Genomic DNA, 25443 nt, shown 5'->3' with positions numbered 1-25443 from the left:
CCTTGTGGCTCAGCTGGTAAAGAATCTGCCCGCAGTGTGGGAGACCTGGGTTCAATCCCTGGGTTGGAAAAATCCCCTGGAGAAGGGAAAGGCTACCCACTCCAGTATTCTGGCCTGGAGAATTCCATGGACTATATAGTACATGGGGTCAGAAAGAGCTGGACACGACTGAGTGACTTTCACTTTCATTCAAGTTCCCAGATGGTGCTAGTGTTAAAGAACTCTCCTGCCAATGCAGGAGACAGAGGAGATGCAGGTTTGATCCCTAGGTTGGATCAAAGAAGATCCCCTAGAGAAGGGCATGGCAACCTACTCCAATATTCTTGCCTGGAGAATCCCATGGACAGAGGAGCCTGGCGGACTATAGTCCATAGGGTCTCAAAGAGTCAGACAGGACTGAAGCAACATAGCACACATCCTTATTCCAAACTATTGATAAACATGATGTGTCAGCCTTTGGTCAAGTACAAAGTTCTGGGTAGTAAGTCCTATGGAGGCCCAGGCTCTCTGGGAACCTCCCAGGTTTAGCAGGAGGCCCTCACAGGGTGAGTGCTGACCTATGCTGCCCTTCGACCTGATCTGTCCTCCGCACAAGTCGAGAGCACTGTGCTAGGCTTGGCCTATTTTTTAATTGATATTTATCAGCAATCCTATGAAAAGAACACTGCACATGAGAGGCGTACCCAATTTACAAATGAAGAACCAAACCTAAGCAAGGTTAATTATCACGCCCAATTTGATCCAAATCTATCTGGCACCAAAGTTCTTTGCTCCTTCCCCAGGGGCTTTCAACTGTGTTCTGGTCAGCTGAGGGGCCTCATGGGCAGAGAAAGTCCAGAGGTGGGGCCCCAGGCCTTTCCCATCTTTTCTACTAGGACCGACCCACTTACATTTTTTATATTGTATCCATATAATTTGTCTCAAAAAGAAAATTTTCTGCTACAAAATTTAGCCTGAAGATTAGTGTTCCTCTTCAAAACAAAAGCCAATTTCATTATCACTTATTATTACCACCTTCAACAAATCTCTCACAAAACTGGAAATCTCAATTTCCTCATCTGCCAGTCACGATTACAGCCCTGCCTCCCTGCATGCAGACCAAACTGGTTGAGTGGGTTCTCACTGCTCCCAAGATCAAACGAGACTAGATATGAAGCCATGTGTAAATGAGAGGACTACAGAAACAACACAGAATTTTCATCCCCTCCCTAAAGGGCAAGGAGGGGAGCAAGTTGGGAAATAACATTTGCTACTGACCAAAGAAAAATCAAACACGCACGTAAAATGTACACAAAATAAATGTTCAAATAAGAGTAAATAAAAAAAGACATGTGCATGGTGGAAATATCATCAACTCTGAAATCCAACACATTTAAAGCGCAGCTTCCCTAGTTAACAGCTCCATAGCCATGGGCAATGGCTTAAACCTCTTTGACTCAGGGTTTTCTCACCTGCAAATGAGATGAAATAAAATAATACTTGTTCAGTGCTTTATACAGGAACTGGCACCTAATGAGTCAGTGTTTGGTACAGGTTAGCTCTCTTTTCATGGGGACCTGTCATTTATTACTAAAACCCACCTGCCAGAATTAACGAGTGGGTTCCCTGTAAAAAAGTAATGGAATTAAGGCGCTAGGAGTATCTGTAGCTGAGATGATTCTATGAGCCACGTGACAGTACAAAGCTTGTGTGAGCACAGGCTGAAGGCACTCTAAAGGAACAATGAAAGGTACTAATAACAGGAGATACACAGACCATCCCCTGTTGAAAAGTTCTTCTAATTCAATAAGGGTATTTATTGAGTGTTTTAAGAGCCTTCTATGGCTCCATAAAACGACAAATTTACATTGAACATCCACTTCACCAAACCCATTAAACTTGTAAGAGGCACTCTCTTGCTGAAGATTAGATATCTAGCTTCTTAAGTATTAATTTTTCATACTGCTTTGGCAAAGCAAAGGCAACAAACCTAGTTAAAAGTCTGAACGAAGTTTTTTTTTCCCTTTGTCCACAGGAAAAATATCACAACAGAGTAGTCTCTGTATTTCAAGAAGGCTGAGATGACTTTACTTTTTAATTTGTCCATTTACCAAATTCTTACTGAGCACTTACTCTGTAAAAGGATTCAGGAATACCAAGAAGTACTGAGAGGATAGGGTCCTTGTCCTCACAGGATTGTGTGAGTCATCCAACTTGTTTACCATCACACAACAGGCAGTAGTAAAGTGCTGTTACAAAGTAGGCAAAATGTGCCTCAGGGGTTCAGTGGGCATTTATTAAGAGTCTATAGGGAAATAATTGCACTAGGCAAGACTTCATGGAGCGGGGAACATCTGAAGTGGGATTTAAAGAATGAAGTGTATTTAAACAGAGAGAATACAATAAAGAAAAAACTTAGAATTAGGACCCATATTTGATTTCAAAGCTACATTATCCTACCCCATTATGTGCCTAAAACACAAAATACCCTACACGAAACAAAAGGAAAAAGACGAGGGCCAGATCATGGAAGGCCTAGAGTAACCACTGAAGTGTCTTCAGCAGATAAAAGCTAAGCAGAATATGAGCCCCAGTGAAATCAGAGTTGTCCCTTTAAATGCATGATTACACAGAACTTGCTGAAATTATTTTTTGGTTGCACCAAATTTTGTAACACAAGACTTTAAGTCATCTGTTGCATTCCCCTACCTCTCTAAGTCAACCCTAAATCAGCTCAGTATAATGGTATACAGCTAATGCCACTAAGAAAATAAAAATATTTGACCTATAACTGAAACGCACAACTATACTGTCCAACTACAACGCCTTTGGCCTTATCTTATATTTGACTAGTTGGTTTCATTCTAAATCATTGGTCACAGTTGTCTGTTGAAGAACAACAGGTTGAGGAGATATAGCAAGCTTCTTAAAAGTAACTTATCAAATGTAACCAGGGCTGGTTGAAGGAACACCACCTGCTGCTCAGTGGTACTAACTACCAGAGCAAGACGATCCTACTAACTACTTGGCCACCCTAAGCAATCCTAGACCAGTGCGTTTCCTCATACTGAAAACTGCTAATAAAGGAAATTCTATGATTTTCCTTTTATAAACAGTCCCAGTGATTAATAATCTTTAGTCATATAATTCTTTTTGACGGCCATGTTAGATCTTTCATCATAATACACATCAACTGTATACACAGTATTAGGTCAGTCTACTACAAAGTCAAGCAGTGAAATTATGATCAACCTGTTTGCAAAATACATACTAAGCATTTGGTTCAAGAATGCATACAAACTGTTCTAACAGCCTGAAATCACAGCAACCCCAAACTGAATGAAAGGAGGCAAAGTAGGGAAAGAAATCAAACACCGGCATAAAAGACTGGATATACCAAGAAACCAGGTACAGAAGAGGGGTAAGGAGGAAAGACAACCACACTTTTCATTCTTTGGACTCAAGTCACTCCCTCATCTATCCACAGAGCCACAGCAACCCTGTAGATTCAGAGGGGAGAAGCTAAGGGACAAAAACTGCCACTGTTTCCACAATAAAGCATGACACTCCCGAGTACCACAGATGCAAACCCATCACAGCCAAACAGCCCTGAAAGGAAAAGAGGGAAGTTGAGCCCAGAGATGAGAAGAGTTTTTCTACATTCCAAGGAAAGCTAAAGGTAGAGGTTAGTAAACAACACCAACTAATACGACACTTTTTACCTAAGAAGTTTTTTAAAAATTTAACCTTTACAATCACCTTACAGACGTAGACACTTACCCACACTTTCACAGATGAGAAAACTGAGCCTTAGACAAGTTAAATAATTTGCTCACAATCTTCACAGTATTTCCCAAACTTCCTTGATCTGAACCTCATGGAAATGTTCATACAGATATGTTAAAATGAGTTCAAATGATTAGTGGAAATTAGGAAAGATTTCATAAAGCACGTTAAATTGTGGCCAGAGATCCTAAAGGATACATAGGACTCTGCTGGGAAAAAGAGGTACATTTCAAGCAAAGGGCACTAGGAAGAAATCAATGTTCAGGAGAGAGAATTGAAGGACTGAAAGAAGACACACAGATCAGAAGAAATATGTGGGTAGGATAACAAGGAGCAAGGTGGTTGCACACAGGCTTCAGTGTCTGCTCAATTTGAACCATTTTCTGTTCAAGACATAAAGTCTCAAAAATGATTCCCTCTTTCTATTTATGTTGCCCAGACCCATAATGAGTGAGGTAAATAAACTTACACAGATTTCATTTCCCTCATATTGACATATTTTTTCTTGGAAATATGGTAAAGCTATGTTCCTGCACTAGAAATTTCAAATCAATACATGTAATTCATTTCACATGGTGAATAACTAAGACTCAAAAAGAAAATGAAAAATATACTTAAATCAGAGACTGTGAGAACTAATCATTTCCTTATAAGGCGTCCTTAAGGCCTCTTTCCCATAAAACAGACAAGAAAAATGATTTACTGACCCTATTATATGTCAAGAAACTTACATACGCTATCTCAAATCCTACAACAACCTTTCACAGTAGTTACTATTCCTATTTTACAGAAACTGAGACTCAGAGAAAGCTCAAGAAAAAACTTGCCCAAGGTCATCTAGCCTGCAATGGCAGAGCTGATATTTAAACCAAAAGTCAGGGATATGGGTATGTGTGTGTGTGGCGGGGGGGGGTATGTGTGTGGGGTATGTGGGGCGGGGGGGCAGTGTGTGTGTGTGTGTGTGTGTGTGTGTGTCTACAGAGGAATTTCTATGAAATAAGTTTACACAGAAGCTACAGTGTCTTGGTTGTGGGTTGGGGGTAGCCAATGAACCTGGCTGATCCCTTACCATATCACATCCTTTCAGACATGCAGAAAGTAGCATAATTTCTCTTGACTAAGGATCTGGAGAAGGCTGTCTCAGCCAAACACAAAGCCACTATAAATCTGCCAATCTTTTTGGAGCAATTACCAGGCCTGAAAAGAGGTAATCAAATGCCTGTTTTCATAGGATGGTTATGCAGAGTTTATTTAAACTTAGCACATAAGAATCAGATTTATTGGGGGAAGAAGATTTGTCTTGCAAAATTGTATAACTGAGAAAAAATATTTCCAAATTGTAAATATGACAAAGAACTCGTATCCAGAGTATATAAAGAACTCTTACAATTCAACAGTAGGAGGACAAACAAACCAAATATTTGTATAACCAAATAAAACTAAATAAATGGGCAAAAGACTTGAACAGACAGCTCAACAAAGAAGATACATGAATAGCTAATAAGCATATGAAAACGTACTCTACATTTTTAATCATCAGGGAAATGCAAATTAAAACCACAATGAAATACCAATATATACTCAGTATAATCAAAGAGATGGATAAAACCACGCCACTTTGGAAAACAGCTGGGCAGTCTCTTAAAGTTAAGCATAATACTTTTTATAATTTCTTCGATCATATTACTGCATTGAAATTTTTATAAGGTTCAGTCAAATATTTAGAAATATTTTATTTTCCTTTCAAATTGGATTTAACCCTTTAATTGTCTAGATATTATTTTGATTTGTAATAGAAAGATAATGAGTTACTTGAGTAGTTTTTAAAAATAACTTCCATTAGAATTGTTCGGTGACCACCCCCTGCAAAAAAACTAAGCATAACTTTACCACAAAAGCCAGCTATACCACTCCTAGAAGTCTGCCCAAGAGAAATGAAAACATACATCCATACAAAGACTTGTGAGTATTCATAACAGCATTATGTACTCATAAAAACCAAACTGGAAATAAGCCAAGTATCTGTCAACTGATAAATGGATTAACAAAATATGTACACCCACTCAACAGAATACTATTCAGCAATGAAAAGTAATGGTATGATGATACATACGACGACAGGGATGAATCTCAAAAACACTATGATAAATGAAAGAAGTCATACAAAAAACATTACATACATATCATATGATTGTATATATATGAAATGTCCAGAAAAGGTAATTTTATAGAGTCAGAAAACAAGTAGATGGTGTCTGGGGCTTGGGTGGAAGTAGGGATTGACTGCAAACAAATTTAGGGGGATAATGAAAATATTCTAAAACTGGACTGTGGCGATGGTAATATAAATCTATAAATTTGCCTATAAATTTAATAAAAATCCTTGAATAAGTACACTTACATTGAGCAAAGTTCATATATTATGTCTCAATAGTGCTTTTCTGGCCTGGAGAATTCCATGGACTGTGTAAGTCCACAGAGTCACAAAGAGCTGGACACGACTGAGCAACTCTGTTTTGAAATTCCCTCATAGGTCAGTTGGTAAAGAATCCACCTGCAATGCAGGAGACCCCGGTTCAATTCCTGGGTCGGGAAGATCCACTGGAGAAGGGATAGGCTACCCACTCCAGTATTCTGGGGCTTCCCTTGTGGCTCAGCTGATAAAGAATTTTCTGCAATGTGGGAGATCTGGGTTCAATCCCTGGGTTGGGAAGATCCCCCGGAAAAGGGAAAGGCTACCCACTCCAGTATTCTGGCCTGGAGAATGCCATGGACTGTATAGTCCATGGAGTTGCAAAGAGTCGGACATAACTGAGCGATCTTCACTTTCTCTTCACGCTTTTTAAAAAGTAATTACTAAACATACATATGTATTTTCTATACATATATACGTATGTATTAAATAACTCCAGGGGAAACAAAAAAGTATATAAGAAAGGGAATGGAATCATGATCTCTTACGGTTCAGCTATATTCACTCATAATAATGTATGTATTACGTAAACATAAATGAATAATGAACACTGATTTAGCAAAAAATAAAAAGGCTTTGTTAGAAGGAAGGCTTTGTCTATAAAACTGCTAATTTCTCACCTCCAATAGTAAGTAGGAAGCCAAAGGATAGAGCTTCAAACTGATAAATCAAGAAATATCAAAACAAGCATGTGATTTAGGTGCATGGTTGTAAGTAACAAGAAATAAAATGGTCTTTCCTAGGAGAGAGAGATGTTTATGAACTTTCTACAGGATGGAATAATCTAAAAGGCAATATTAAGTCTGAAGCCAATGAATGGTTTGAAGCTGCAGCCTTTACCAGCCCTTCATCCACTAGAGGGTGTAAGGCAACGCACACAAGGACCTGAGCCACTGACGGGTGACCGGTGTCTGATTCTGAAGAGAAGCAACATTTGAATAAATTTTGCATGAGGCTGAAAGCAGGGTTCTAGGTAACCTACCAGGAAGAAAAGAAAGCGATTGCATACTTTTTGTAATTTAAGAGCAAAGTAGAAGTATTTTTAGTTTAAAAAAAGGTGGGGCAGTACAATAATTACTCTTGATTGTGAGATAAAAGAGAGGTATGAAGGAGGAAGGAATAGTTGGGCAACTTGGGATGGACATGCACACACTGCTGTATTTAAAATGGATAACCAACAAGGACCTACTGTATAGCACAGGAACTCTGTTCAATGTTATATGGCAGCCTGGATGATAGAGGAATTTGGGGAAGAACGGAAACAAGTATACGAATGGCGGAGTCCCTTCACTGTTCATCTGAAACTATCACAACATAGTTAACTGGTGCTGCTGCTGCTGCTAAGGCTACACTTAAATATAAAATTTTTTTAAAGAAATTAAAAGTTTTTTTTAAAAAGAAAGAGATATGAAACATTTTATTTCTGAATCTGTCATTTTAATCCAGTTTCCAACTGAGAAATGGCAGTGGGGTAAAATTTCTCATTCAACAACTAAGTGCTAGCTGGAACTGATACTAAACACAGCAAATGAAAACGCTGTTGTCTAGATAGTTCTAATGTTGCCTTTTTGTGTGTGGAGGTGGGGGCGAGTGGGGGACACTAAGTATTCATTCTTTACAGCAACTACAATGTAGTTTTGAAAAATGTAAAGCAGATCATGTTATTCTCTGCTTAAAATCTTTCAAAAGCTTCACATTAAACTGAGAATATTTTTCATTTATTCATTCAACAAATACTTATTGATCTCCTCCTACATGCCTAGCTCTGCTCTAAGCAATGTCACAACTTGCACAGAACTTATATTTTGGTGGAAGAGATAGACAATAAAGTATACACGCTAGATAATTTAAGATAATGAGAGAGAGTGTATATGTGGATAACTTTAGACTGGTGTCGGCTGGGAAGGCTTCTCTGAGAAGTAAATTTTGTCCCTGTGACCTGAATGAGAAGGGGAAGATCTGGGTCAAAAGCACTGCAGATCTGACAGTGACTCCACAGCTGAAGCTGAAATCAAGCTCCCAAAGTTAAAAAATGGAAAGAATGGCCAATGCAGCTGAAGCTGACAGTAAGTAAGAGAGGGGCAGGAGATGAATTACAGAGGTAGGCAATGAGCTCACAAAAACATACTCCTAAATCCATACAGTGAGATACTATTCCATCAAAAATAGAAAGTACTGATACACGCTACAACATGGATGAACGCTCAAAACATTACACCAAGTGAAAGAAGCCAGTCACTAAAGCCAGTGAGTGAAGTCACTCAGTCGTGTCCGACTCTTTGCGACCCCATGGATGGTAGCCTGCACCAGGCTCCTCTGTCCATGGGACTTTCTAGGCAAGAGTACTGGAGTGGGTTGCCCTTTCCTTCTCCAGGGAATCTTCCTGACCCAGGGATCGAACCCAAGTCTCCCACATTGTAGACAGACACTTTACCATCTAAGCCAAGACCAGATACTGTACGATTATGCTTTCATTAAATGTCCAGAATAGGCAAATACACATAGACAGAAAGCAGATCAATGGCGCATGTGTGCAAAGGATGGAAAAGTGACAGCTAAAGGCTATGTATGAGGTTTCTCTAGGGTGGCATTTTAAGAACAACAATTACTCGAATCTTATTTTTCAAAACTGCAAACTGCAATCCATCCATTAGTGAGTTCAGGAAATCAATTCTGGTCAATTAATTGTTAGTCACAATCAACAGTTTTGTTTTTTTTTAATGGAACAGAATAGAAAATACCACAGAGAATCACGATGGTGTGATCACTCATCTAGAGCCAGATATCCTGGAAGGTGAAGGCAAGTGGGCTTTAGGAAGCATCACTACGAACAAAGCTAGTGGAGGTGATGGAATTCCAGTTGAGCTATTTCAAATCCTGGAAGGTGATGCTGTGAAAGTGCTGCACTCAATATGCCAGCACATTTGGAAAACTCAGTAGTGGCCACAGGACTGGAAAAGGTCAGTTTTCATTCCAATCCCAAAGAAAGGCAACGCCAAAGAATGCTCAAACTACCGCACAACTGCATTCATCTCACACACTAGTAAAGTAATGCTCAAAATTCTCCAAGCCAGGCTTCAGCAATATGTGAACCGTGAACTTCCAGATGATCAAGCTGGTTTTAGAAAAGGCAGAGGAACCCGAGATCAAATTGCCAACATCTGCTGGATCATCGAAAAAGCAAGAGAGTTCCAGAAAAATATCTATTCTGCTTTATTGACTATGCCAAAGCCTTTGACTGTGTGGATCACAATAAACTGTGGAAAATTCTGAAAGAGATGGGAATACCAGACCACCTGACCTGCCTCTTGAGAAACCTATATGCGGGTCAGGAAGCAACAGTTAGAACTGGACACGGAACAACAGACTGGTTCCAAATAGGAAAAGGAGTACGTCAAGGCTGTATATTGTCACCCTGCTTATTTAACTTATATGCAGAGTACATCGTGAGAAACGCTGGGCTGGAAGAAGCACAAGCTGGAATCAAGATTGCTGGGAGAAATATCACTAACCTCAGATATGCAGATGACACCACCCTTATGGCAGAAAGTGAAGAGGAACTAAAAAGTCTCTTGATGAAAGTGAAAGAGGAGAGGGGGAAAGTTGGCTTAAAACTCAACATTCAGAAAACTAAGATCATGGCATCTGGTCCCACCACTTCATGGCAAACAGATGGGGAAACAGTGGAGACAGTGTCAGACTTTATTTTTGGGGGCTCCAAAATCTGTGCAGATAGTGACTGCAGCCATGAAATTAAAAGACGCTTACTCCATGGAAGGAAAGTTATGACCAACCTAGATAGCATATTCAAAAGCAGAGACATTACTTTGCCAACAAAGGTCCGTCTAATCAAGGCTATGGTTTTTCCAGTGGTCATGTATAGATGTGAGAGTTGGACTGAAAAGAAAGCTGAGTGCCAAAGAATTGATGCTTTTGAACTGTGGTGCTGGAGAAGACTCTTGAGAGTCCCTCGGACTGCAAGGAGATACAACCAGTCCATTCTAAAGGAGATCAGCCCTGGGTGTTCATTGGAAGGACTGATGCTGAAGCTGAAACTCCAGTACTTTGGCCACCTCATGCAAAGAGTTGACTCACTGGAAAAGACCCTGATGCTGGGAGGGATTGGGGGCAGGAGGAGAAGGGGACGACAGAGGATGAGATGGCTGGATGGCATCACCGACTCAACGGACGTGAGTCTGAGTGAACTCCGGGAGTTGGTGATGGACAGGGTGGCCTGGCATGCCGTGATTCACGGGGTTGCAAAGAGTCGGACACGACTGAGAGACTGAACTGAACTGAAGAACACAGTATGGATAAGAAATTTTGGTAAGACTAATTTAACTCTTATGTTTGTGTATGTGCATGTGTGAGTGTACTGGGTCATGATGTAAAGCTATCGTTTACTAGAAACTGCCGTCTTTTTTAAGCTTGAAAGCTCTGAGCTCGTAAGACCTTGAACACCCTTACTATGTCCTCCATTCCAAATCACCCCAAGGAAAGAAAAACAGCCATCATTTCTTTGCCACCAAAACAAATGAGTATGACAGAAAACTCACTTGCTATTGCCCAAGGCTCCCAATGAAAATAAGCCCTAAAACTTCATTTGCGAAAAACTGGACAAAAGTAAAGTTCATTCTGGGGATTATAAAAAAAAGTTAACTGGTGAGAAAAGGGGAAATTAAAAATCCTTAAGAAGAAAGAAAATACTTTGGGGATAAAAATCTCTTAGATAAATTTATAATCTTCCCTCTAAACTAAAAGACTGCTACTCCAAATTTAAATCCCTAATTATCTCAGTCACATCTGTCATCTTCTTTGAAATTCCCATTTTGTCAGAATCACTTTATCATGTCCATATAACAGCTCTTGGACAGATTTTTAGAAAATTGAAGGAAAAAACTCTTTAAGGAGCCACTGACTAGCACTTAAAAAATCAGAGTCTAACACTGTGCCATTGCTTTTCTTTCTATTAAAAATCCAAAATTATAACAGGAAGTTTTATTTCATTCCTCATGGGCATGTTCTTCTTGACACTCCCAGGAAAGCAGTGTTCTCTAATGTAAACAGCAAATCACAATCATAGGCCACAGTGTAGCCAGCAAGCAAAAGTAAGTAAATTCATAAAATAAAAAAAGATAAACTGTAGACCATAAGTTATTTTAACAAACAAAATAGGAAGAAAACTTGACAGAAATAAGCTATGCAAGGAACTTCCAGTTCATATGAAGACTTTCCGTGCTGTTACATTCTCCAAAGATTCCGTAATATCTTATCTTGCCACAGGAGGATGAGAACATCCCCATTTAAAGAGGAGAGAACACTGACAGAAGAGTACAAGAGGAAACTACAAGACTCGGAGGCTGAAAATCCAGGGCTCCAGTCTAATTGTGCCACTAACTATGTGACAAGGGGAAATTCATTTAAAAATCTCTGCTTTGAGGGACAGGGTGGGTAGGGAGGTGGGGGAGGGGGGGTTTCAGGATGGGGGAACAAATGTATACCTGTGGCTGATTCATGTTGGGAAAGTATGGAAAAAACCATCAAAATATTGTAAATTATCCTCCAACTAAAATAATTAATTAAAAAAAAAGTCTTTTCCTAGTAAGTCCAATGCTAGGGGCTTCGTCAAAAAAAAAAAAAAAAAAAAACTCTACTTTGGTTTTCTTAGCTACAAAGTAGGGATAATAAAGCCTGAGCTTCCTAGCAGAGCTGTTGTGAAGATCAAAGCTGAACATACTGACACATGGAAGCACACGCTGTAAACTGCAAAATAATTGACTAACATTCCAGTTCCTTAGCTGATTCAACACCTGAAACCCAACCAAGAGTGTGCTCTCATCTCCAATGTGAATGGCAATGCTTCATGCCCACAGGTCAAGTGTGGGCAATGCACCAAGCCATAATCCCAAACCTTATCACCCCAGTTAAGGGGTGTTCAGTTGCTTAGTCATGTCCAATTCTCTGCGACCCCAGGGACTGTAGCCTGCCAGGCTGCTATGGCCATGGGCTTCTCCAGGAGACAATACTGGAGTGGGCTGCCATGCCCTCCTCCAGGGACCGGTTAAGGGGATACTCTCTGTATTTCTTCAATCATAGCTAGGATGACCATACATCCCATTCATTAAGATCTGCCTCAGACTATTTCAACACTAGCATCCCTTTACTCTCTCAAAACTGCCCCAACTTGAATGATAAACTATATACAGTCACCCTAATTACAGCAGATGTACGTTGTAGCACCAAGAGGTGACAGGCAAGGTCTAGGTTTAGGACTACCACTGTAGTTCCTGCTGCTGCTGCTGCTAAAATCACTTCAGTCGTGTCCGACTCTGTGCAACCCCATAGATGGCAGCCCACCAGGCTCCCGAGTCCCCGGGATTCTCCAGGCAAGAACACTGGAGTGGGTTGCCATTTCCTTCTCCAATGCATGAAAGTGAAGTCGCTCAATCGTGTCCGACTCTTCATGACTCCATGGACTGCAGCCCACCAGGCTCCTCCATCCATTGGATTTTCCAGGCAAGTGCACTGGAGTGGGGTGCCATCGCCATCCCCGACTGTAGTTCCTAGTTCCTAGGGGCCTCTGAAAACCATTCCAAAAAAATAAAAACATTAGCGGAAACAATTAGTTTCTGTGCAGAACCAAGGCCCCTTCTAATCAGTCTGCTGTTCCCAGGTCCCTTCTGAATAAAATCTCTGGTGCTAATGCACACAAATATTCTCTCATTCAGAGAACATTACAAACCCACAAAGTATTCCAGCCTTAATCAACACTTAGGAACTCTATCATAAGCACGTGCATATACACATAAATCACAGAGCTAGGAATCTAAACCATGACACTGTGTCATCAACCTAAAATTCTGCATGGCCTGAGATAAAATATTCAGCCTTTCTGAGCAGGTTTTCACTTCTGCTAATCTGGAACATGTCTGTCGCCTCCACTTCCATGGAGGGACCACATCAGCAAGCACTGTGATGTGCTCGGAGTGCTTTGTAAAAGCAATGGAGTGCCATCCTTGAAAGCCTGTTAACTGACTGGGAAAGAACGCTGAGCTGAAATTGCATAAAAAAGCAAAACCTCTATGAGGTGACAGGTGGATTTTTCTCCCCTCCTTTCCTTCTCACATTTTTGATTCCATGTGTTATCAGGGGTGTGTGTAACAGGGTGAAAAGGGTCACCATAACGGTGAAATGCTGGCCCACTTAGTGCTAAGGAACTTTGTTGTTATAATTCTTAACCAGGGTCATGGACTCAAAGATTTATAGTTCAGTGTTAAGGGATCTATGAAGCCCCCAAATGATAAATAAATAAAGTCAGTGAGCAGAAATACTGCACATGACCACATTTTCCTTTGTCAAGTCAATAATGGCCAGTATAGAGGAAAGGACACTCAAAAACAGAGGACACATTTCAGTGCTAGTTCAGCTACAAACTTGTATTGTTACTGTGGATAAGTCACTTTAATCTCTGTGTGCCTGTTTCCTTATCTTTCCAAAGGAAATACTTGCCTTATCCATTCAAGAGGTGGTGGTGAGGATAAGGGGAGAAAATACTGATGAAAGCCCCACTCTGCAAGAGTCAAAAGATTGTCATTTTTATCTCTTTTAAAATCACCATTAGATGCTGAGAGGAATTCTGTCTGGAGATGGTTCCTATTTACTTAGAAAGGAAATGCAAAAAAATAAGGAAAAACAAATAAAGATTCACATAATTAAAGTTCACCTTCACCTCCACTCTCTGGTCTCTGGATGTGCTGAGCCAAAGCACTCTGGGGAGGTGTAAAGACCACAAGTTCAGTTTCTGCCCAGCTCAGGCTGCTCAGTGACCAGTGTTTCACACTGATAAATGCCTCCCAAATCTCACAGCACAAAGTGAGAGTTCACAAGGTTAGGCGCATTAATTAGCAGGATTCATTTGGATTCTGTATTCATCAAATGCAACAAGCAGCCATTCAATATTTGCCTGTTTGCACTACACTAAGGTCTCTAATTCAAAGATCCAGACAGAAAAACAAAATAAAACCCAAGAAATTAAACTAAAATAAACCGGCACCATCAGAATGTGCCTCAAAGTAAATTAAGCAGCCTTAAACCACAGCAAAAGGGTCTGCATAGGCCCACAGCAGACAGTATGTGTAATAAACGTGCAGGCTACAGAAGCGGGTCCCGCTGCAAAAGAAAGGAAAAGTAAAGTGGTTCTAAGCAGAGACTACTTTTTGTGCTTTAACAAATTCCTCTTAATTCCTTCTGCTTAATTCCTTATTGATCTGTAATCCCCACAGGAAGACACATTATGTGGAACCTTTTCAGATTCTTTTAAACTTTGTGAGTCTGTTCCCCACACTTAACTTCAATTAGTTTTACCTTCCTATATCTAAAATAAGCCTATATCCAAAATAAGCAACATTTTATAAGCAAATATTTGAGTTAGTATACAAAAGTAGATTCAGAGACTGACCACGATTCCTTATGTTTTCAAGATCCTAGGTGGAAAGTACAGGGTGAAATAGAAAATGTCACTCATTTCAAAGCAGCCCAAAGGATTGTAGTTTTTTATTTTGGCTGCAAAAATCACCTGGAGGAATTTCTAAATACCTGAATGGTTAAGCCCAATCTTAGCCCCACTCAATCAGAATCTCTGGGGCCTAGATCTCCAAGCAATGGTACTTTTTCCGTTATATGGCCAGGATACAGAACTGCTATCAAAGGACATGAATTTCACAGCTTACAGAAGCTCTAGGGCAAATCTAAACCAGAAAGAAAACAGGAAGACCTTCTACATCATCTTTAAGTCTGGGGTAAATGACCATCTCTTTCACCAAAAGCTCCCACAGGAACGACCTTCAGTGCCAATAGAGATCCCACTGGGAGATGAACACAGAGAGGAACAGCACTTTCTCTTCCCGCCTTTTCGCCATACCCTACCTGGACCAGTCTGATGCCAACTCAACACCAGAAACGCAAGAACTGAGCCAATACTTCCAAATCTGGAAGGCACTCAAATAGTGAATGTTGATTATGGCACCATCCTGGTGTTTAAGCTCAGCTTCAGGGGTTTTGATGAGATTTAATTAAGCTCTAGGAAGGGGAACTAGGTCAACCCCTTGGTCTAGCATTCTGATAATGCACATCCCTTAATGATCATTACTGGACAAGTCTAATAATAGTGACTTTTTTGGACAACCCTAACACAAGAGAAGACTCTACACATCGACACCACCAGATGGTCGACACTGAAATCACATTGATTACATTCTTTGCAGCCAAAGATGGAGAAGTTCTATATAGTCAGCAAAAACAAGACCGGGAACAGACTGTGGCTCAGATCATGAGCTCCTTATTGCCAAATAAGATTGAAAATTCAGACTGAAATTGAAGAATGTGGAGAAAACCATTAGACCCTTCAGGTATGACCTAAATCAAATCCCTTATGACTATACAGCGGAAGGGAGAAATAGATTTAAGGGACTAGATCTGATAGACAGAGTGCCTGATGAACTATGGATGGAGGTTCGTGACACAGTACAGGAGTCAGGAATCAAGACCATCCCCAAGAAAAAGAAATGCAAAAAAGGAAAATGGCTGTCTGAGAAGGCCTTACAAATAGCTGAAAAGAAGGAAAGCAAAAAGCAAAGGAGAAAGGAAAGCTATACCCATTTGAACGTGGAGTTCCAAAGAATAGCAAGGAGATAAGAAAGCCTTTATCAGTGATCAATGCAAAGAAATAGAGGAAAACAACAGAATGGGAAAGACTAGAGATCTCTTCAAGAAAATTAGAGATATCAAGGGAACATTTCAGGCAAAGATGGGCTCGATAAAGGACAGAAATGGTATGGACCTAACAGAAGCAGAAGATATTAAGAAGAGATGGCAAGAATACACAGAAGAACTGTACAAAAAAGATCTTCACGACCAAGATAATCACGATGGTGTGATCACTCACCTAGAGCCAGACATCCTGGAATGTGAAGTCAAGTGGGCCTTAGAAAGCATCACTAATAACAAAGCTAGTGGAGGTGATGGAATTCCAGTTGAGCTATTTCAAATCCTGAAAGATGACGTTGTGAAAGTGCTGCACTTAATATGCCAGCAAATTTGGAAAACTCAGCAGTGGCCACAGGACTGCAAAAGGTCAGTTTTTATTCCAATCCCAAAGAAAGGCAATGCCAAAGAATGCTCAAACTACCACACAATTGCATTCATCTCACATGCTAGTAAAGTAATGCTCAAAATTCTCCAAGCCAGGCTTCAGCAATACATGAACCGTGAACTTCCAGATGTTCGAGCTGGTTTTAGAAAAGGCAGAGGAACCAGAGATCAAATTGCCAACATCCACTGGATCACTGAAAAAGCAAGAGAGTTCCAGAAAAACATTTCTGCTTTATTGACTATGCCAAAGCCTTTGTGTGGATCACAAGAAACTTAAAATTTCTGAAAGAGATGGGAATACCAGACCACCTGACCTGCCTCTTAAGAAACCTGGATGCAGGTCAGGAAGCAACAGTTAGAACTGGACATGGAACAACAGACTGGTTCCAAATAGGAAAAGAAATATGTCAAGGCTGTATATTGTCACCCTGCTTATTTAACTTATACGCAGAGTACATCATGAGAAACGCTGGGCTGGAAGAAGCACAAGCTGGAATCAAGATTACCAGGAGAACTATCCATAATCTCAGATATGCAGATGACACCACCCTTATGGCAGAAAGTGAAGAAGAACTAAAAAGCCTCTTGATGAAAGTGAAAGTGGAGAGTGAAAAAGTTGGGTTAAAGCTCAACATTCAGAAAACGAAGATCACGGCATCTGGTCCCATCACTTCATGGCAAATAGATGGGGAAACAGTGGAAACAGTGGCTGACTTCATTTTTTGGGGCTCCCAAATCACTGCAGATGGTGACTGCAGCCATGAAATTAAAAGACACTTATTCCTTGGAAGGAAAGTTATGACCAACCTAGACAGTGTATTAAGAAGCAGAGACATCACTTTATCCACAAAGGTCCATCTAGTCAAGGTTATGGTTTTTCCAGTGGTCATGTGAGAGCTGGACTATAAAGAAGGCTGAGCGCCGAAGAATTGATGCTTTTGAACTGTGGTGTTGGAGAAGACTCTTGAGAGTCCCTTGGACAGCAAGGAGATCCAACCAGTCCATCCTAAAGGAGATCAGTCCTGGGTGTTCATTGGAAGGACTGATGCTGAAGCTGAAACTCCAATACCTTTGGCAACCCGATGCGAAGAGCTGACTCACTGGAAAAGACCCTGATGCTGGGAAAGACTGAGGGCAGGAGGAGAAGGGGAAGACAGAGGATGAGATGGTTGGATGGCATCACCGACTTGATGGACATGGGTTTGCGTGGACTCCGGGAGTTGGTGATGACAGGGAGGCCTGGCGTGTTGCGGTTCATGGGTTTGTACAGAGTTGGACACGACTGAGTGACTGAACTGAACTGATAAGGAATAGTGGATAGGCATTCAAAGATATAAATGATGGCTAGAAATACAGAGATATTTCTAGGAGCTACCCTTTTAAATCTGAAGAGTATCAATATCTCCAAACAGCAGGAGGTAAATTCCAGAGGCAAGGTGTCTTATATCATTTCTCTGAGGCAGGCTAACCTGTTCTACCCTAACTCTGTCAGCCTCACCAGATCCGAAAAGCACACAAATAGGGAAGGCGTTCTACACCCTTCCCTAAACCTTTCTGAGGATGTCTTGGCAGGAGACAGTTTCGCTCTAACCCACAAATGGGGCCTGGGCTTTCTCCAATCATCCTCCCTAATCTAACAAAGAAAGGCAGCAGAAACTTCCCTGATTAAAACCATAAGGCTGAATTCCCCCAGGGACAAGAATGGAATTTTCTTGTTGCTGATTACCACAGGGACTCCAAAAATCTGTGAGGCAGGGGCTAAGTGGTTGGGAATAAACAGACAAGTCCAACACAAAATTATGAGACATCAAGAAAACCAGGTTAAAAAAATTATCATGTAGCTTGTAAAAGAAAAAACAAAAGCAATCACAACTGTGCTTGAGTGACTTTCCCCCTATAATATCCACAATTTCAATAATGTGATTACAATACCTTTAAGGTTAAGAAATATGTTTTATATATTGCTAATGTAAATTCATTGCTGAAACTAACCAAATCACTCTCCAAAATAAATAATTCCAGGAAATGCTCTCTATCATGTAGCACTCTTAGATAAAAGACACACACACCACATCTGAGTTATAAACAACTTATACCAACCTGGCTGTCCCGTGTTGGGAATCCATGATAACCTGGGGTCAGAGGCTCGTTCTGAGACAAAGAAAAGAAAAGAAAAGAAAACCATAAGACAAAAGACAGTGTTAAGAATCATCCAAAATGATCAGACATAAATTCCTGCAGTAGTTCCTAAGGTGTTCCACTGCTCTACTCCACTCTACCTATGAACATCTCTGAGTTCAGCATGCTATGCTATGCTAAGTCACTTCAGTTGTGTCTGACTCTGTGTGACCCCATAGACAGCAGCCCACCAGGCTTCCCCGTCCCTGGGATTCTCCAGGCAAGAACACTGGAGTGGGTTGCCATTTCCTTCTCCAATGCATGAAAGTGAAAAGAGAAAGTGAAGTCGCTCAGTCGTGTCCGACTCTTAGCGACCCCAAGGACTGCAGCCTACCAGGCTCCTCCGTCCATGGGATTTTCCAGGCAAGAGTACTGGAGTGGGGTGCCATTGCCTTCTCCGGAGTTCAGCATGCAGGATAGCAAAAAAAAACAAAAACAAAAACATGAAAAACAGTATTTTCTTAGGAGCACTATCCATAAAGCACTGTGTTCCTCCTCATCCAGCTAAATGTTTGCTTCTCAGAGCCTCTCCAACAGAGCAGTCCAGGGATTTGGGGCAGATCAACTCTTAACTTCACACTATGGGACTCCAGCATGTCTGGCCCCTGAACTCTAAAAGCCAGTAGCACTCCCGAACACTGGACAACGAAAAACCTTCACATATTTCCAAAAGTACCATCATTGGGAAGGGGACAGCATCACCCCTACTAAGAACTGCCTCTTGACCTGGACAAATTTTGTCCCTTCCCTCTATCACTCTGCCTTCCTTCAATTTTGCCCCTGTTCCAGACTTCCTCTACCATCCTACATCCTATGGACTCAAGTGACTCCTAATACGTATACGTGTTAAATTTATTAGGTTATTTGCACAATTTACTTTCCGTATTATTTATAATTAAATTCATTTTTTTTTAAAGGTGTATCATACTGAGTAGGTCTTCCCAGGTGGCACCGGTGGTATAGAACTCGCCTGCCAATGCAGGAGACATCAGACACATGGGTTCAGTCCCTCAGTCAGGAAGACCCCTCGAGGAGGGAATGGCGACCCACTCCAGCATTCTTGCCTGGAGAATCCCATGGACAGAGGAGCCTGGCGGACTACAGTCCGTGGGATTGTGCAGAGTTGTACCCAAATGAAGTGACTTAGCATGCACACACCCACATCATACTGAGTGTCTCATCTTCACATTAACCATTAAATCAAGATCCTTGAGGCCTAGAATGGTAACCAATAGAAGCTATGCAAACCCTAATTAAGTATAAGGTCATACCATATGAGCACTCACTCATGGCTTACTTGACTCATTCAGTCATTCAGTTTACATACACTGAATATCTTATATTTTGCAAGAACTGTTTAGATGACTGACAGAGTAAGAAAGATGAATAAAACAAGGCCCTTGCCTCCAAGGGAACTTTAGAATGGGAGAAGACACACATGCACATAAAGATGTAAATGAGAAAATAGTGTTTCTGTAGTTTTTTCAAGGGGCTCAATACAGCTACCTCAAAGATATTCATCCTCTTCAATTCATTTGTATTTCCACTCCTACTAGCAGACGGTAAGTTAAGAATTTTCATTGATAGGACCTTCTTTTATGACAAGATAGTGAACCTTCCATCTAATGGTACATCTGCTTTGATTTTATCTACATCTTTGATCATCAAAAGTACACACTCCTTTCAAAAACATGAAAGCGCAAGGTGTCAACTTAAGCTCCCTGCATAGACCCCATGTCTTGTTCATCATGATTTCCCCACAGTCAAGCACAGTGTCTAACACATGCTGAACATTCAAAAGAATGTGTAAATAAATAAACAAGGTTCAATAATCAGAAATTATTAGGAATCGTTGGAGCATAGAAAAAGCAAGAAAATTCCAAAAAAAAAAAAAACATCTGCTTCACTAACTATGCTAAAGGCTCTGACTGTGTGGAACACAACAAAGTGTGGAAAATTCTTGTAAGAGATGGGAATACCAGACCACCTTACCTGCCTCCGGAGAAATGTGTATGCAGGTCAGGAAGCAACAGCTACAACCGGACATAGCACAACAAACCGGTTCAAAACTGGGAAAGGAGTATGTCAAGGCTGTAAACTGTCACTCTGCTAATTTAACTTATATGCAGAGTACATCATGTGAAATGAAGGGCTGGATGAAGCACAAGCTGGAATCAAGATTGCCAGAAGTATCAATAACCTCAGATATGCAGATGACACCACCCTTAGGGCAGAGAGAGAAGCGGAACTAAAGAGCCTCTTGATGAAGGTGAAAGGGGAGAGTGAAAAAGCTGGCTTAAACCTCAACATTCAAAAAACAAAGATCATGGCATCCGGTCCCATCACTTCATGGCAAATAGAGAGGGAAACAGTGACAGACATTATTTTCTTGGGCTCCAAAATCACTGCAGATAGTGACTGCAGCCACAAAATTAAAAGACGCTTGCTCCTTGGAAGAAAAGCTATGACAAACCTGGACAGCGTATTAAAAAGCAGAGACATTGCTTTGCCCACGAAGGTCCGTATAGTCAAAAGCTATGGTTTTTCCAGTAGCCATGTATGAATGTGAGAGTTGGACCATAAAGAAAGCTAAATGCCAAAGAACTGATGCTTTTGAGCCATGGTGCTGGAGAAGACTCTTGATGGCATCACCAGCTCAATGGAAGAGTTTGAATAAGCTCCGGGAGTTGGTGATGGACAGGGAAGCCTGGCGTGCTGCAGTCAATGGGGTCACAAAGAGTCAGACACAACTGAGTGACTAAACTGAACTGGACTTCAAGGAGATCAAACCAGTCAATCCTAAAGGAAATCAATCCTGAATATTCATTAGAAAGACTGATGCTGAAGCTGAAACTCCAATACTTTGGCCACCTGATGCAAAGAGCTGACTCATTAGAAAAGACCCTGATGCTGGGAAAGATTGAAGGCAGGAGGAGAAGGGGATGACAGAGGATGAGATGGTTGGATGGCACCACTGACTCGATGGACATGAGTTTGAGCAAGCTCCAGGAGGTGGTGAAGAACAGGGAACCCTGGCATGCTGCAGTCCATGGGGATCATAAAGAGTTGGACACAACTGAGCGACTGAACAAATTAAGCATTCAGTTGCTGACTCACAGACAATTCAAGTTCTCTTTTTTTTTATTCCTAAGTCTCTATTTTGGACATTTATAAATTGTCTTCCCAAAGACAGTACACCAAAGATAATTGCCTTTAAAAATGATAGGTGCCAAAAAAAAAAAACAACTGATAGGTACCAAAACAATCATGAGAAAGAACCAAGTTGAAGGGCTCACATTACAAAGCTACAGTAATCAAAACAGTGTAATACTTTTAGGAACAGACAGACAGACCAACGAGGTACAACTACGAGTCCAGACATAAACCCTTGCAGTTATGATCAACTGAGTTTTTAAAAGTGTGCCAAGAAAAACAATGGAACAAAGAATAACCTTTTCAACAAATGGCACTGGAACACCTGGATATCTCATGTTGAAGAATAAAGCTGGAACTCTGTCTTATGCCATATACAAAATTAACTCAAGACAGATCATAGACCTGAAATCATACAACACTTAAAAGAAAACAAAGGAAATCTTCCTGACCTTTGATTATGTAATGGTTTCTTCGATATAACTACAAAAACACAAATGACAAAGGAAAAACAGATTAAATGAACTTCATCAAAACTTAAAAGTTCAGTACTTCAAAGGACACCATCACTTCTGGGGATCTAATACACACACACAGTGATTACAGTTAACAAGACTGTATGATATACTTGAACTTTGCTAAGAGAATAGGCTGTAAATGTTCTCACCACACAGACACACACAAAGATAATTATGTGACAATGATGCAGGTGTTAGTTACAGCTATGGTATTAATCATTTTGTAATATACAAATGTATCAAACCAACAAGTTGTACACATTAAACTTATACATTGTTAATGCCAATTATGTCTCAATACTGCTGGGGAGGAAAAGATACCATCAAGTTAGACAACATAATGGGAGAAAATATTTGCAAATCCTTTGTCCAACAAGGGACTTATACTCCAGAACATAAAAGAACTCTTAGACAAATAACCCAAATTTTTAAATGGGCAAAAGCTGTGAACAGGAAGTTCTCCAAAGAGGATATACAAATGGCCAATAAGCACATGAAAAGATACTCAACACTGTTGGTCATTAGAAAAATGCACATCAAAACCATAATGAGAAATACACCCACTAGGACAGCTACAGTCAGACAGTCAGACAATAACAGCATCATCAATGATACGGAGAAACTAGAATCTCACATTGCTGTTAGAAGTGCAAAATGGTGCATCACTTTGGAAACAGTTTGGAAATCCCTCAAAATGTTAAAAAAAAAAAAAAAAAAAAAGTGACCATGTGATCCAGCAATTCCACACTAGGTGTGACCAAGAAAACTGAAAACATACATCCATAGAAAGCCTTGTACACAAACGTACATGGCAGAGTTATTTCATAATAGCCAAAAAGCAGAAATAACACAAATGCCCATCAACTCATGAATGGAGAGGCAAAGTGTGGTATATGTATAACTGAGTATTATTTAGAAATAAAAAAGGAATGAAGTATAGGTAAAACAAAGATGAACTTTAACATCATCATGCTAAGTGAAAAAAATCAGAGACAAAAGCCACAAATTATAATTTCATTTATAGGAGATATTCAGAATGGGCAAATCCATAAAGAAAGAAGATGAGTAGTCTAGGGACTAAAAGGAGTGACTGCTAATGGGTACTGTGTTTTACTTTTGGTGATGAAAATGTCCTGGAATTAGTGATGATGGATTCACAACTCTGATTTTGCTGAAAACCCCAAAACACCAACCACCACTAAAAACACTTTAAAAGGGTGAGATTTATGGCCTGTGAATTATAGGTTAATAAACTTGTTATTTAAAAACACTAATAATAGGCAATGTTGGCTGGCTATTCTCACACCAAGTTTTACAGGGGAGACACCTGTAGCTTTGTTGTTGTTACTTAGTTGCTCAGTCATGTCCAACTCCTTTGTGACCCCATGATTAGGTTCCTCTGTCCATGGGGATTCTCCAGGCAAGAATACTGGAGTGGGTTGCCATTTCCTTCTCCAGGGGATCTTTTCAACCCAGGAATCAAACCCACATCTCGCTTTGGCAAGCAAGTTCTTTAGCACTGAGTCACCTGGAAAGCCCACGTGCAGCTTGGACCAGAACAAAAACAGGGCTCCTTCCAAAATCCCCAAGAGCCTTGTTTGTTCTGGAGTCCGTACATTTACTTCAACACCATTCCCTCCAGATTTTAACAATGCTGATGATAAACACGATGATACTGAGCAATCAATCAGGCATGGTTTTAGGATGATGGGGAGAGAGGGAAGAGAAAGTGGCAAAGAGAAGAAGATAATAAAACACAGATAATAGGTGGGAAAGTCAAACTTTCAAGCCAGGTCTGTTGTACGCCAAAGCCCCTGTTCTTCCCATTTTATCAAATTATCTTTTTTAATAATCATGCCGTATTATTCCTTTACAATAAATTTCAAGACTGTCTGAGAAAGGAATTAGAGGATTAAGAAAGTCATCAAAAACACCCAAAAGCATCATTAACAAAGATTCATCACTCCCAGAGGCTATCCCATACATATACTCTTTGAGTTCAACAATGCACAATACTTTTTATAAGGGAAAAAAAAATCCTCCTACAAGCGAGCACTGTCAAAAACTTTAATAGCAAAGACAGATGTAATAACAGGTGCACAGAGATGTGCCAGAGGAAATGGACTTCCTCCTTCACCTGCTTAGCAAAGCGGTTCTCCTTTCTTCCCCATCTCTCACTCAGAACTCTCCAGCCCTCAGGCACGTCCTGCCTCACTGAAGGTGGCCTACACTTAACGACACAGGTTTGCTTTCTTTTTTAAGTTTTACTGTATATATACTTGTCCCTTCAAAATGCATGAACTTTGCATGATTTTGAATTTTATAGAAATGAATCCTATTGCATAGCAATTTCCTTCTTTTCTCAATATTCTGAGATTTATCTCCACTTACGCATGTCACTATATTTCACTAATTGACCACTATATGCACTATTTGACCACTGCTTAGTTTTCTATCTTATGACTATGTCACAATTTATTTATCCCTCTTGCTTTCCTGTTAACAGACTTAAATTGTTCCCAGTTATACTCACAAACCACGCTGCCTGTAAACATTCTTTCAGAGCTGAGGTATCACCTTCCACCCATACACTGGCAAAAATAAAAATATGACAAATTGGCAAGAAGAGTCAATAGACATCTTCACATCTAACAGTAGGAATACATGTATATTAGGACAACTCTTTGGGAAAGCAACTTTGTAATAATTATTAAAATATTAAATACTCATCCCTTTTTGTAATTTCGTATCTCTAACTTATCTAAAGAATCACCTGAACTTGTGCTCAAAGAAGCATGCTGGGCCATAACAAAAAGAACAGGGCTCCTTCCAAAATCCCCAAGAGCCTTGTTTGTTCTGGAGTCTATACATTTACTACAACACCATTTCCTATAGAATTTAACAATGCAACTGCAAAGGCTTTTTAATTTAGTGCTGTTTCCAACACTGAAAAACTAAAAAGAACCTCAATTATAGGGAAATAGAGTTATCAACTATTCTCTTGTTTCAACATCATCTGTTGAACTCTGCAAGCTTTTTAAAAGGTGAAAAATCTCAATGAACTATCTCAAGTCATACTAAATGACAGCAAAACAGTCGGTGTGCTATTCCTTTAAATCACAATACAAAAGAGGTATCCTATGGGCTTCCCTCATAGCTCAGATGGTGAAGAATCTGCCTGCAATGCAGGAGACCGGGACTCAGTCC

At 40.3% G+C, this 25443-nt stretch overlaps 1 protein-coding gene across 20 annotated transcripts in view; it reads right to left on the bottom strand.

Annotated features, from left to right (window-relative positions):
• The window catches only part of RBFOX2 (RNA binding fox-1 homolog 2), a 293235-nt gene that overhangs the window by 183277 nt on the left and 84515 nt on the right, over nt 1-25443 (bottom strand). For 19 of the 20 annotated variants that reach the window (XR_003511102.1, XR_003511103.1, XM_027541823.1 and 16 more), the window contains exon 2: nt 18488-18538. The exons of the other annotated variant lie outside the window; for it this stretch is intronic. Coding sequence is in view for 17 of the 19 variants with exons in the window: in XM_027541823.1 (XP_027397624.1) it covers nt 18488-18538 (51 nt within the window). In the remaining 2 variants the exon portion in view is untranslated. The remainder of the gene's footprint in view (nt 1-18487; nt 18539-25443) is intronic. 20 annotated transcript variants of the gene reach the window in all.

Source organism: Bos indicus x Bos taurus, chromosome 5, assembly GCF_003369695.1.
Source record: "Bos indicus x Bos taurus breed Angus x Brahman F1 hybrid chromosome 5, Bos_hybrid_MaternalHap_v2.0, whole genome shotgun sequence".
Classification (NCBI taxonomy): Eukaryota; Metazoa; Chordata; class Mammalia; order Artiodactyla; family Bovidae; genus Bos; species Bos indicus x Bos taurus.
The sequence above is the reverse complement of the archived record's forward strand: the minus strand, read 5'-3'. Positions and strand labels throughout refer to the sequence as shown.